The sequence below is a fragment of the Pecten maximus genome, chromosome 15, assembly GCF_902652985.1.
Source record: "Pecten maximus chromosome 15, xPecMax1.1, whole genome shotgun sequence".
NCBI classification, from domain to species: domain Eukaryota; kingdom Metazoa; phylum Mollusca; class Bivalvia; order Pectinida; family Pectinidae; genus Pecten; species Pecten maximus.
This window is the reverse complement of record NC_047029.1, coordinates 5,646,889-5,661,090: the sequence shown is the minus strand read 5'-3', so window position 1 is coordinate 5,661,090 and position 14,202 is coordinate 5,646,889. Positions and strand designations below refer to the sequence as shown.

General features: G+C 41.1%; 1 protein-coding gene across 1 annotated transcript; it reads left to right on the top strand.

The window, feature by feature from the left end:
• Positions 1 to 11,548: 11,548 nt before the first annotated feature.
• LOC117344111 (protein SPT2 homolog) lies at positions 11,549 to 13,863 on the top strand. The gene is made up of 2 exons (XM_033906759.1): positions 11,549 to 11,648; positions 12,113 to 13,863. Exons 1-2 carry the CDS (start codon positions 11,549 to 11,551, stop codon positions 13,861 to 13,863), a joined length of 1,851 nt encoding a protein of 616 aa, XP_033762650.1.
• Positions 13,864 to 14,202: the final 339 nt, after the last annotated feature.

Here is a 14,202-nt window from a genome sequence, read left to right as displayed (position 1 = left end):
ATTTAAAGGATGTTTGTTTATTTTCTGGGTTAATCACCAAGTGAACAACCAGGTTCAATTTGAGGCGGGGTTCGCTTGTAGTAGTTGGTGACTACCTCTCTTAACAACAAACGGAGGACCTGGCGCATAGCGACCCGTTTGTCAGCTTCCCGGTAATTAATCGATACGGGTAGGGAGCGCCGGACCACTCTGGCGCTCTAGCTGACGGAGCTATCGTGGCCCCCCCTTTAAAGGCCTACGGTGTTAAGATTGGTTAAACCTTAGTTTAAAAGCAAAACATCATCATTTATTAGTATCCATACCAAATCCTAAGCGACTGATGAGAAGCCTCTTTGCCTCTTTCCCTGCTGGTAATGCGTAAGAAGTGTATCTGCTGTCCCATTGTATAATTCATAGGAGGCGACAAAATTTGGGATCTCATCTTTACTCTTCTTTCTTTTCAACGTCTTTTTTCTAATGTCTCCCTTAACATTACCTTACTTTTGGCCTTTTGTCGATCGTTCGCCCCTGTTGAGAAAAGCTTTGGGTTATCTATTGAGCGAAAAATAGTTTGAAAAATCGGTAGTTATACTACTCCTTTGTGCTCATAATTTTGGGATTAGGACGCCTGGCTCGCTCGTTTTCAGTATAATGTGACCGGATGGGGTGTCCTGAGGGTGCCGCAGCCTCCAGCAACACACCCGCAAACATCATACGCATGCATCTTGCCCAAAGACGAGGTCGCCCTTAAATGTCCATAGCTGTTGAGAGGATTTTGGATCCAAGCCTTTGTTTGTTCATTTTCTATTTTCGATTTCCTCATTTGGTCTTCAAATACAATTGTCCAGTGATACAATTTAATACCTTTACCAGCTAAGTAACGTATTCATCGGTATCATTAAAACTTCGTGAGAAAACGTGACATGAAGTGAAAATACGAAGCAGCACGATGGTACGAACTGACTCGCATCATTACCACTAAGATGAATCTGGACAATTGAATCAAGTAATTTGATAGTACGGGCATCGGTTTACAATAAAAAATTATGACATCTAGTGATGAGACAGGATCCGACTGTCATCTAATGAAAAGACATCCCTACGTGGACGTTCAGGAACCAGTCAACTCCCAAAGATGAAAACACGGTAAATTGTATCAGATCTGATTTATCCACTCAGTGCGATCCCAACCGGCCACGGGTATGAACACAATGCCTAAATACTGGTATTGAATGTACACAGAATTTGACCACAGAATTGTATATAGACTTCGTCCTCGGTCGATATTGTTTTCATGTTAATAAAACCATGTATCGATATATCCAATGCATGTATACATAGTTTTACAATATTTTTTTGACGACTTCTGTCCAGAATTCAAAATAAATATTTGTAACACTTCATTTCTGGTTTTTGGTTTTACTGCCACTGAACCCTATCTACGGAAGAAAAAAGTACTTCACTACCTGAATAAGTGTTGATTTTATTGAATGTACTGGAACAGCCAGTAATCCGAATCCTACTCGTGTTACGAAGGCGGTGATTGGCTGTACTTGAAGGAAGCGGAGTTCGAATTAAAACGTTGACAACACCCGGAAATGAGACATAAATTCGGCACATGATTTTGTATTCATGCATGTCACTATTGATGAATAACGACAGAAATAGGGTTTTAAAATATCCAGAGTAACAACACTATTGACAGCATATCTTGTTCGTCGTTCGGACAATCGAGTTCAAATCGCAAATAGATCTGTCGCTACCCCCGACGTGCTTGAGTACCGTCATGATCAGGTCCACCGTTAGTACTAGTACTGTTGCAACAAAATCTGCGATCTTTATCGGCATTTGAACTGGAGTGGCGGTTTATCTCGGGGCCAGGACTGTTATGCATTTATATTTACTTTCAATTAATAATAACATCCACTCGCATAAGTCCCTATGATCACATCTAGCAGAGACCCGCTAGGTCTAGGTGTTGAATTATTAAAGACGAAGCGTGGCTGTAGTCAGAAATATTCGTCATCTTTGTCTTACTTGTTTCGAATGAGCAACAATATGCTTTTTGTTTTGTTTTTTCTAACCTGAAAGAGGTTTCCTAGTTAGCAGTCAACCATTGTTATACACAATCTCACAGATATCGTAATTTGAGCAAATACTGCAAGTTGGAATTTTCTCTACGTGGGGATCCCCTGTACACAGCCGACACACGTGGACAACGTGTTACTCTCTGAATTCGCGTTTTATTTGTATTGGATAATGTACTATTGTTGTTTATAATTAATTCTACACATTTTGATTTGGTCTTCGAGTAAACACTTTCTTTACATGTTGTGTCTTAGATCGCGTCTGATGTTCGCTTGTATGATGTCCTTGACTAGGCACGGTAGAGTGGTCATATTTCGACCACCTTTGGATCTACCGTCCAGCCTGCAATTGGAGTTATCGTTCTTGACCTTGTCGCCGGTTTCATAAAAGCGACCTATCCTTCCTGTGCATACATAGCTGTTAACCAAAGTGATTTTCCCCAAATGGATGCCAATTCAATATTAAAACCATATAGGTCTATCAGGGGGGAATGTCGACCACTGTTGGGTAACTTCGACCACCATATCAGGGTAACTGCGACCACACATGGGCAATTTCGACCACAACAAGAATAATGATTCATTCTCAAAATCAATTTCAAAGAAGAAATGAAAAACACGATTTATTTGTTTAACCGACGAGTTTTACTTTTGACACGCATTTCATATTATAATGAGGTAAACACGAAGGATTTACGCTGTACGTTCGGTAGCATATGATTGCGCCTATAATTGAGATCACTACACATTATTCAGGTTAGGAAATAACCTAGATCGGAGGTCGTCATCTGCGGCCAATCTGATCGTTATCGGAAAGAGATTTCTTCAGGAAATCTATGATTTTTGTTATTCATTTACAATTCAAATGTTCACTTTTTGATGTACGCGAATACCAGACATTTTGTAACCGAACCGACAGCGACCAGACTTTGTTCAACAGATCGGCATGATTTACATGGTACGACAGATGTTCATAAAGATCGAACATAAATCAAATAAATAAATAATTACGACCACTTATAAGAATTTGCTCACACTAAGTGATACCTTCTTGTTCATTTTAATTCTTCAGGATAAGTTCTTCAAAATTAAAAAGTGCATAAAATACAAATAAAACAATAGGATACTGGATGTCAGAAACACATTTACGTGTATTGGGCTTTTCATAATATATACTACTATACATGTAAATTCATTAAAATGTTTCAATACTTTTACATTGTAGTTTACTTTTCAATGTTTAAACTAATATATATTTTAATTCTTCAGGATAAGTTCTTCAAAGTTAAAAAGTGCATAAAATGCAAATAAAACAATAGGATACCGAGTTATTGATTTATGGAATAGTTTGCCACAAATTGTTGTCGATGCTGATTATGTCATAAAATTTGAAATAATGTTAGATGATCATTGGAAAAATAACCGTTTTTATTCATGAATGTACAGGAACTAATATAAAGCCATTAATTACGAAGGAAATATTTACATTATACTATGTATTGATATTGATATGGATATAGAGACTGCAAGCCTGCGTCCATTATTTCATGCTAATAAATGCTAATATATTATATATTCTCTTCTTAATCAACTTTACTTGACTCTTCAATTTACAAACTGATTGTATCTGAGACTGTATTACAATGCATGCTACTGTTAATAAATTGATTTCAAACGAAAATATGTGGTTAGATATTACTATAATGTTTATACTACAGAAACAAGTACATGTATATTAATATACATCCTTAAATACAAACGAAGGCTTAATAGCAAGTAAAAATGTATTTTAGCAAGTAGAAATTTTGGGCACTTGCTGTTTTTAGCAAGTGACAAAAAATGTCAAATTCGAGGCCTGATATATTCATGTATACCGACAATGTGATCTTAACCACAAAGATGACACTGGAATGGTACATTTACTTCATGTGAAGTGGGAATGCATTCCAAATGCATCCACTTCTTACATGATCCACACTTTGCCCAGTCTAGCTCTTTGCAGCCTATGGTATATTCCCCCAGGCAAATGAAGCAAATTTTGTCTAACACATTTTCCTTCTTAACACGGCGTTTCTTGTTCATTTTGTCTTCTTTTGCTGCTTTATTGATGTTTCTTTTTTGTTGTCGTTCTTCCTTTGCTTTCATTTTTTCTTCTTTCAACTCTTTTGCTCTCTGTTTTTCTTGTATAACCTCGTTACTGGTCAGTAAACGATGACTTGTTACGGTCTTTTTTGCGGTAGTTTTCTTCACCGGCGTTGGTAATCTAAACATGTTTTCAATATCATCGTAAACTGTATATTCCAGACTCAAATTTTCCTTTTCTTCTGTTTCGTGTACAGACACTGCTCCAGTGGCAAGTGCTTGTAACAAAGGTTCTATATCTTCGTTGGGAATATTGACTCCTTCATAGGCACCAGGGGAAGCTGCCGCTGACGAAACAGAGATAGGATTTGTTTCAGGTACATGTGACTGAGACTCGGGCGAAATCGTAGAAACAGAGATAGGATTTGTTTCAGGTACATGTGACGGAGACTCGGGCGAAATCTGAGATATAGCTGTTTGTGATGCTATAGCTGAGTCAGGAATTGTTTGGGATACCAGGCGGGGAGATGTTGTGGCTGTACTTTCAACGAAAGAAGCATTAAGAGATGTCCCGGAAGAACTTCCGTCTTTGGGTTGAGTGTGATCGCTTAATGGTGTATCATAGACTGATGATGGGAGGAAAGCTGAATCAGGAATTTGGGAACGATCCACTGGATACAAGCCACACACTTTGAAGCCCTTCGTTATATTAGCGCTCGTCATTGCTGCTGTCCATGCCCCATTGAACAGGCGAGGCCACGATGCCTTATTTACCACATGGTTTGGATTTGCAGCGAGGAATTCTGAACAAAGCCGATTATAAGCTTTGTTAAAAGGTCCAAAAACCGTTTTATCCAGTGGTTGTAGTGCATGTGTACAGTGGGGAGGCAACGCCAGAATGTGGATATTTTCCTGTTTTGCTTTTTCCAACAGAGAAAGAACTTCGTGTGAGCTATGCGAATCCATTATTAACAACTGAGGTCGTTCTGGACCACAGTGCTTTAGGGAAACGTTGTTAAACCATTCGTCCCCAAGAATATCGCACATCCACGCCTTGTTTTGGTAAGTCCATAAGGTACCATCTGGGGCGTCTACTGTATATTGAAAGATTGTAAACATTTTCGTGTTTTCCCTTTGGCAACACATAGCGGGGGCATGGCATTTCCGGTGGCATTGATGCAGGCAAGAATGGTTACATTTTCCCTAGAATTGCTGGTCCTACTTTGCAGAGCCCTTGTTCCTTTCTTGGTGCAGACATTGCTTGGTGAATGTTCAAATTGTTTGCCTGTCTCGTCGGCATTCCAAATGAGATGGGGTTTCTTTTGGAGGTTCAGTTCAGTGACAACTTTATTAAGATCAACAAAGAAGCTGTCAATGACAGGCTTGTTCAACATTCTAATACGAGATGTTAATAGCCTTCCGGTTTACGGAGAACTAGCTCAGGGTGCCTGCGTTTCAACCCTCTCCACCAATCGTGCCCTGGAACATTTTTCTGTAGCGGAATCTGAGCAGATTGACATAGACGGGCCGTCTTTAATATCAGTTGGGACTTTGACATTCCGAAGCCCTTGTCAGCTGCACTGATGACTTTCGAAACTAGTGCTTCTTCTACTTTTGGAGTCAAGTATGGTTTCCCCCCTGGCCTCGCCCCAGACTCGATCCGTCCAGAAACGTGGTCGATCAATGTAGTTTTTGGCACAGCATCCTTCTTTGAGGCCTTGCGAAGACTAAGGTGCCCACTGCGCACTGCCGAAACCGCTGAATCTAACGCCTCTCTTGTGTACTGCATGTAGATATTCTTCGATTTTCGTGGCATTTTGACCAAAGACCTGTAATGAAATATGAAAATTATGAAATAGTTTATAGAATATTTAGTTTTTTAAATCCATCAATATGTGGTATACAGTTTTGAAGAATGTTAAGCTACGACATCAATTTTAGTAAATTATTCGTAGAGCAGGTGGTCGAAGTTAAGCCATCTATATAAATCACATAGGGGTAATTTCGACCCCTCAAAAAAAAATCAAATAATCGTTATTTATTTCAACTTTTAGTTTAACAGTGCATATAATTATGAAGTAAACAATGCGGACATAACTTATACAAACACATTACATCGACAAGATATCAAAAACTTGCATTAAATCTCAAATGGAGCAGAGCATGGCTATAACACTTACCTTCTGAAATTCGCGGCTTTCAACTTTATGACCGGATGTCAGCAGAATAACGCAAAATCACGCGAGATTTTTTAAAGTTTGATACACAGTAGTTGCCATGGAAACTGCTTACGACAAACAGAAGTGAAAACGAGTACTATTCGCCAAACTAGTACAATTTCATATGTATATTTATTACAGTATGAGATACTTAACAAAAGTGGTCGGAAATACCCACGTGGTCGAAATTACGCCAGCTTACCCCTGATTGTCTTTTTTATCGTTCTGAGTGACTGTGAAATGTCTTCTATCTATATATGTGTACGCACGTCATTGACGTACTAGCACACTTTTGCATGGATCTTTAAACACACTGTAAATTGTTCGCTTCTCGTTTCGTCCCTTAAATATATCCAGGTGTCCTTTCGGTGTTTTGTCGGATAATTTGACAGATCAAACAGGTGTCTGCTGTTCCGATACAAGTCGTCATAGACGTCTGGACAATGGACGTGCTATACTAGACTGTCCGTATCTGTCATGTGTAATTTCATCCATCAACGTAGATGGGTTTTAAGTACGAGGACTAATTCGTGTGTTGTGAGCCTCGTATTGAAGGAGGTACTCAATGCTGTTCTTTTTAAATCCTACTATTCTCTGATTATATAGGACCGTGTACCTAAAAACTGCTATCATTTTGTTAGTTTATATCGACGAAGTAGCACTCTTTAGTAAACAAGACAAACGGCCTTTGCAAAATTGACAAAACCGATGAAAGAGCACTGATCCAATATTTGCGTAAAAAGGTTTAACACCTAAGGATATCTATAATGATATGGTAGCAACACTAGGGACAGATGCCCCTTCATGTGATACAGTGCAAAGGTGGTTAGCAGAATTTAATCGCTCCCGGCATAGCCTTGAGGATGACTCCGTCCTGGAAGGGCTGTTGATGTTGCAACCCTAGAAATGGTCAATATAGTTCAGGATATTGTTAAGACTGACAGACGAGTCACAGAAAGTTGTATAACAAGTAGAGTTGGCATTTCACAGAAAAAGTACTTTCGATTCTTTCCGAGGATCTTCTAATGAGAAAGCTTTCGGTCCGATGGGTACCAAGACTACTGACAGTTGCTCAATAGCACACCAGGCGCACATTACTATCATAGATGGTGTTCTGCTAATAGATTATCTTCAAAAGGAACAATCAATGGCACATACTATGCTCCACTTCTGAGGCAGTCACGGGGAAATATTAAACATTAGTGTCGCGGAAACTTCATTAAAGGTGCGTTATTCCATCAGGACAATGCTACTGTTCACAAGTCTGTCATTGCCATGGCTGCCATTCACGGTTGTTGCTTTAGATTGATTGAGCATCCGCCTCATTCACCTGATCTCGCTCCATCAGACTTTCATCTTTTTCCATAACTGACAACAGCTTTTTTCAGGCACCCATTTTCAGTCCAATGATGACGTCATTTATGAAGTGGATAACATTCTTAACAGCCAAGAAAAGGAGTTCTATAAAAGTGGTATTGAGGCCCTTAAACACCGCTGGCAAAAATGTATAGATTCTGAAGGGGATTATGTTGAAAAATAATACAATATGTCCGGTAAAATTCAAATTCTTCAATATGAGGCTGACAACATATCAATCCGCCCTCGTACTTGTAATAAAACATATAAAACATTATTCATTTCGACAGATCTATAATGGCATGTGCTACATATACGGGTTTGTTGAAAACTAGTTTGATTTTGTCGTTCTGAATTGGCTTTTAAGTCTTCGTTAAAAATGGTGAATCTTCGAAACGAAGGTCTTGCATATATTATTTAATTTTTGTCCGTGTGGGCCAGCTTGATGTCGACTTTAGATCGCACATTCTCCATGGTCTTAACGAACACCTTTAGATCGCACATTCTCCATGGTCTTACCGAACACCTTTAGATCGCACATTCTCCATGGTCTTACCGAACACCTTTAGATCGCACATTCTCCATGGTCTTAACGAACACATTTAGATCGCACATTCTCCATGGTCTTACCGAACACATTTAGATCGCACATTCTCCATGGTCTTACCGAACACATTTAGATCGCACATTCTCCATGGTCTTACCGAACACCTTTAGATCGCACATTCTCCATGGTCTTAACGAACACCTTTAGATCGCACATTCTCCATGGTCTTACCGAACACCTTTAGATCGCACATTCTCCATGGTCTTAACGAACACCTTTAGATCGCACATTCTCCATGGTCTTAACGAACACATTTAGATCGCACATTCTCCATGGTCTTACCGAACACATTTAGATCGCACATTCTCCATGGTCTTACCGAACACCTTTAGATCGCACATTCTCCATGGTCTTACCGAACACCTTTAGATCGCACATTCTCCATGGTCTTACCGAACACATTTTATTCATGAGTTTAAAGAAAACTTTCTCGAATTTATTCTTACACGAAGCTTTTTTGGATGTGTTGAATTTTATTTACAGGTGTAACCAAGGTTTTTGTTTGATTTTCAGAATTCTGTAATTTTTTTTTGTAGTTTTTCGATTCAGTTCCGCGTACAATTGAATATTTCTACCACGGCAGATGTACTTGGTCTTGTTTTCTAAAGTTGGTATAAGTGTTTCTGTAGGTACGTGTATACGCATCCGTGTAAATTGTCATCGGCGTGTTTAGGATTTGGATGTAATGTTTTCCACATCTCTTTAATGATAGTTGACAATTCTTTGTCGGAGACTTTTTTTTGCGTTTTGGGGCAAGGGGGTAATAGGAATGACTGTCGTGGAGCTCGTCTGGATGTTCAAGATCTACTTCCATCAAACAGTTTCGTCCTTTTCCATTCCCTACAGTTCAGATTAATAAAAGTTCCCTGTTATTGGTTCGTTTAAAATGTCAATCAATTGGTATTGTAGTATCCCTTGTCGTGAGAAACGTTTGCTGATCTTTACCATCGTTGATGTTAGGTTCGTTTAAATGATTGTTTTAAAGGTGATATTTTAACCAGAGTTTCTATCTTGAACTTCAATTTTGGTTCCTTTACACAATGGTTTTCTTTTTTTTCTACGTCTTGTCCTTCTAAGGTGCATATAGGAAAAAACGGTCTGCTTCGTTGGTTTTGTTAACATATTTTGGAGCTGTACCGTTTAATGATCTGTTAGGTTTAGCATTGTAATTTTGGACAAAATCTTGCAATTTGTGTACATATGCATTACTCCAATATTTCGAGAAATAACTTTACATTGTTATCATTAGCGCTCTTAAGACACGCTCGACCACAGAAGCGATGGTATCATTTTGACTGGTAAAGTATTTGATGTAATTGTCTTTACAAAACCATCTCATTAATTTACCGGTAAATCCCTGGTATTTGTCTGTAAATAATCGTTTCGGCTTTCTGCTCCTATCGATGATGTTTCTGAATGCATCTAATACATATTTTGTTGCTTTTGTAGGTTACACTCATAAGAAGCGACTGAATACATCTATGTCAAGAGAAGGAACCTGCTACCGTCATTGTGTTTGAAAGGTTTGCAACATTGGCAAGATCGGCTGGGATTCCACGTAAGGACCGGCTTCTTCCACTCGTGCTCTCTTAAAGGAACGCTTGACTGGTTGTTGTAAGATATAATCGTCCAGACTATGAAAAGATAGTATAATCTTGTATATACATAGAGAAGTGAATCACTTGATGTTGCTTTTGTTGAACTCATAAAACTACCTCCGATTTTAAAATTGTAATATACCTTATTACACCTCGTCAACAGTTACAATGACAATCAGACAAAATATCTATATTCATTGATTTATTACAACATGTATTTACATTCAGGATTTTGTTGTTATGAATTTTACAATGTGTGAAACAAGTCTAAACGCGATTAATATATTTTACCATATTACACTAACACCCCCCCCCCCCCCCCCCCCCCATTTTTCTGTTTTGAGTTCCTTTACTCTCCACTCCACATAACACAACTGTGAAATGAAACTGTTTGTAGGACTAGGCTGAATTTGACACGTATCAATCTTATGTCGTCTACGTGAATAAAAACATCTTTCAGATAACAATGTCTTTCACGTATGATTTCGCTAATATGATTTGCATATGACAGTTTCTATACGTTGTCCATAATGAAGACTTCTGATGACTCCATATTTACACAATGATTGAACCAGGAAGATATGGTAAAACAAAATGTTTTATAACTGATAATTCCACTGGAAAGTTTGTAGGTTTCCAATATTCCCCCCAACACTTATAACAAGTCACATAATCATAGAAAAAAACAAAAAAAAACAACAAAAAAAACCGGCAGCTAGCTGATAAAATTCGAAATTGATGAAGTTTAGAGTTCCAATAATAAAACGTTTATAACCGATCAACGAAGCTTGTCATATGGTAATGAACTGAGTGAGTGGTAACATAATTCATCTTTGAGTAGAATGAATAGATACGTTGCTAATGTTTTCCCATATTGTTACCTCATTATATGTATCTTTCAGGTGCTCTTCCAATATGTGTTTCACTAGTCGTTTCTCACCTCTGTCAGAGGAGTGTTCACGATAACACACACAGTAGGGCAAATGCACCTACGACGTCTCTCATATTCGTCAACGGTTACGGAAATCTGATCACTATCAACTTCAATGTCTACATACTGGACTCCGCAGATAATGAAGTATATGTACATCTGTTATCTACAACTGTTCACAGTCATATGAATCGATGTTTTTCAGCGTCACTCATTTTCTTCACTTATTTTATCACAATAACGTTTTTTCACGACATTCCCGTCTCGTGAACTTTAATCCTGCATTAAATGATATAATTTATCTGAATGTATACACGGGTTACGACAAAGTCACATCAAGAAATATTTTCAACCTTTAAATGATTAACACAAACCAGTGCTTCGTCAAAACATTAATCAATAGAATCATCACCTGAAAGCACCACAAATGAATGTCCTACTTGATTATGCTTTAAATGACGCCACATGTGCCATCCAGTCTTCTATTCAAGTATAAAATAATCCAGCTGTGCCTAGTTATTGAGGAGTCTGATGATGATGTCTTGACCAGTGTACAAAAGTGTTCATACGATCACAACATTAATATGATTATGGATGACGGGGTGTTATCACGGATAAACAACAATTAACACTCAAATTGTCTGCAACATTGTCTCTACTATTTTTCTACAAATGCAAAGATACACCACATGTTCTCCGATAAAGTTAAAAGTTTCTTTAGAAATTCTTCCTTCTTCAATCAAACAAATCCTAAGCTCATCTCTAAGATTTCTGACGATAACTTCCTGTGTAAGACTGAGACGACGAACGACTCTGAAATGTCTATTACACTGATGTCTTCCTTCTTGATTTGATTTGATGTAAGCTTGAGCCATAGATTGTGACAAACAGATACCTCAGCCCATTCATACATATCAATCTAAATTGGGGACCAGGGCGCAAACATGTACTCCTAGGGACTTCTACATGGCGCAAACATGTACCCCTAGGGACTTCTACAGGGCGCAAACATGTACTCCTAGGGACTTCTACAGGGCGCAAACATGTACTCCTAGGGACTTCTACATGGCGCAAACAGGGACCCCTAGGGACGTCTACAGGGCGCAAACATGTACTCCTAGGGACTTCTACAGGGCGCAAACATGTACCCCTAGGGACTTCTACAGGGCGCAAACATGTACCCCTAGGGACTTCTACAGGGCGCAAACATGTACCCCTAGGGACTTCTACATGGCGCAAACATGTACCCCTAGGGACTTCTACAGGGCGCAAACAGGGACCCCTAGGGACTTCTACAGGGCGCAAACATGCACCCCTAGGGACTTCTACAGGGCGCAAACATGTACCCCTAGGGACTTCTACAGGGCGCAAACATGTACCCCTAGGGACTTCTACAGGTCGCAAACAGGGACCCCTAGGGACTTCTACAGGGCGCAAACAGGGACCCCTAGGGACTTCTACAGGGCGCAAACAGGGACCCCTAGGGACTTCTACAGGGCGCAAACATGCACCCCTAGGGACTTCTACAGGGCGCAAACAGGGACCCCTAGGGACTTCTACAGGGCGCAAACATGCACCCCTAGGGACTTCTACAGGGCGCAAACATGCACCCCTAGGGACTTCTACAGGGCGCAAACATGTACCCCTAGGGACTTCTACAGGGCGCAAACAGGGACCCCTAGGGACTTCTACAGGGCGCAAACATGTACCCCTAGGGACTTCTACAGGGCGCAAACATGTACCCCTAGGGACTTCTCCAGGGCGCAAACATGTACCCCTAGGGACTTCTACAGGGCGCAAACATGTACCCCTAGGGACTTCTACAGGGCGCAAACAGGGACCCCTAGGGACTTCTACAGGGCGCAAACAGGGACCCCTAGGGACTTCTACAGGGCGCAAACATGCACCCCTAGGGACTTCTACAGGGCGCAAACATGCACCCCTAGGGAGTTCTACAGGGCGCAAACATGTACCCATAGGGACTTCTACAGGGCGCAAACATGTACCCTTAGGGACTTCTACAGGGCGCAAACATGTACCCCTAGGGACTTCTACAGGGCGCAAACATGTACCCCTAGGGACTTCTACATGGCGCAAACAGGGACCCCTAGGGACTTCTACAGGGCGCAAACATGTACTCCTAGGGACTTCTACAGGGCGCAAACATGTACCCCTAGGGACTTCTACAGGACGCAAACATGTACCCCTAGGGACTTCTACAGGGCGCAAACAGGGACCCCTAGGGACTTCTACAGGGCGCAAACAGGGACCCCTAGGTACTTCTACAGGGCGCAAACAGGGACCCCTTGGAACTTCTACAGGGCGCAAACAGGGACCCCTAGGGACTTCTACAGGGCGCAAACAGGGACCCCTAGGGACTTCTACAGGGCGCAAACATGTACTCCTAGGGACTTCTACAGGGCGCAAACATGTACTCCTAGGGACTTCTACAGGGCGCAAACAGGGACCCCTAGGGACTTCTACAGGGCGCAAACAGGGACCCCTAGGGACTTCTACAGGGCGCAAACAGGGACCCCTAGGGACTTCTACAGGGCGCAAACATGTACCCCTAGGGACTTCTACAGGACGCAAACATGTACCCCTAGGGACTTCTACAGGGCGCAAACAGGGACCCCTAGGGACTTCTACAGGGCGCAAACAGGGACCCCTAGGTACTTCTACAGGGCGCAAACAGGGACCCCTTGGGACTTCTACAGGGCGCAAACAGGGACCCCTAGGGACTTCTACAGGGCGCAAACAGGGACCCCTAGGGACTTCTACAGGGCGCAAACAGGGACCCCTAGGGACTTCTACAGGGCGCAAACATGCACCCCTAGGGACTTCTACAGGGCGCAAACATGTACCCCTAGGGACTTCTACAGGGTGCAAACAGGGACCCCTAGGGACTTCTCCAGGGCGCAAACATGTACCCCTAGGGACTTCTACAGGGCGCAAACATGCACCCCTAGGGTCTTCTATGGTAGAGTCTATTATGAAACAATAGGGACTGTAAGGGACCTTACACAGAGTGTAATATTATCATAGAGGGACCCCGAGGGACTCTCATCATATCATTATAGAGGGACCCCGAGGGACTCTCATCATATCATTATAGAGGGACCCTGAGGGACTCTCATCATATCATTATAGAGGGACCCCGAGGGACTCTCATCATATCATTATAGAGGGACCCCGAGGGACTCTCATCATACCATTATAGAGGGACCCCGAGGGACTCTCATCATATCACTATAGAGGGACCCCGAGGGACTCTCATCATATCATTATAGAGGGACCCCGAGGGACTCTCATCATATCATTATAAAGGGACCCCGAGGGACTC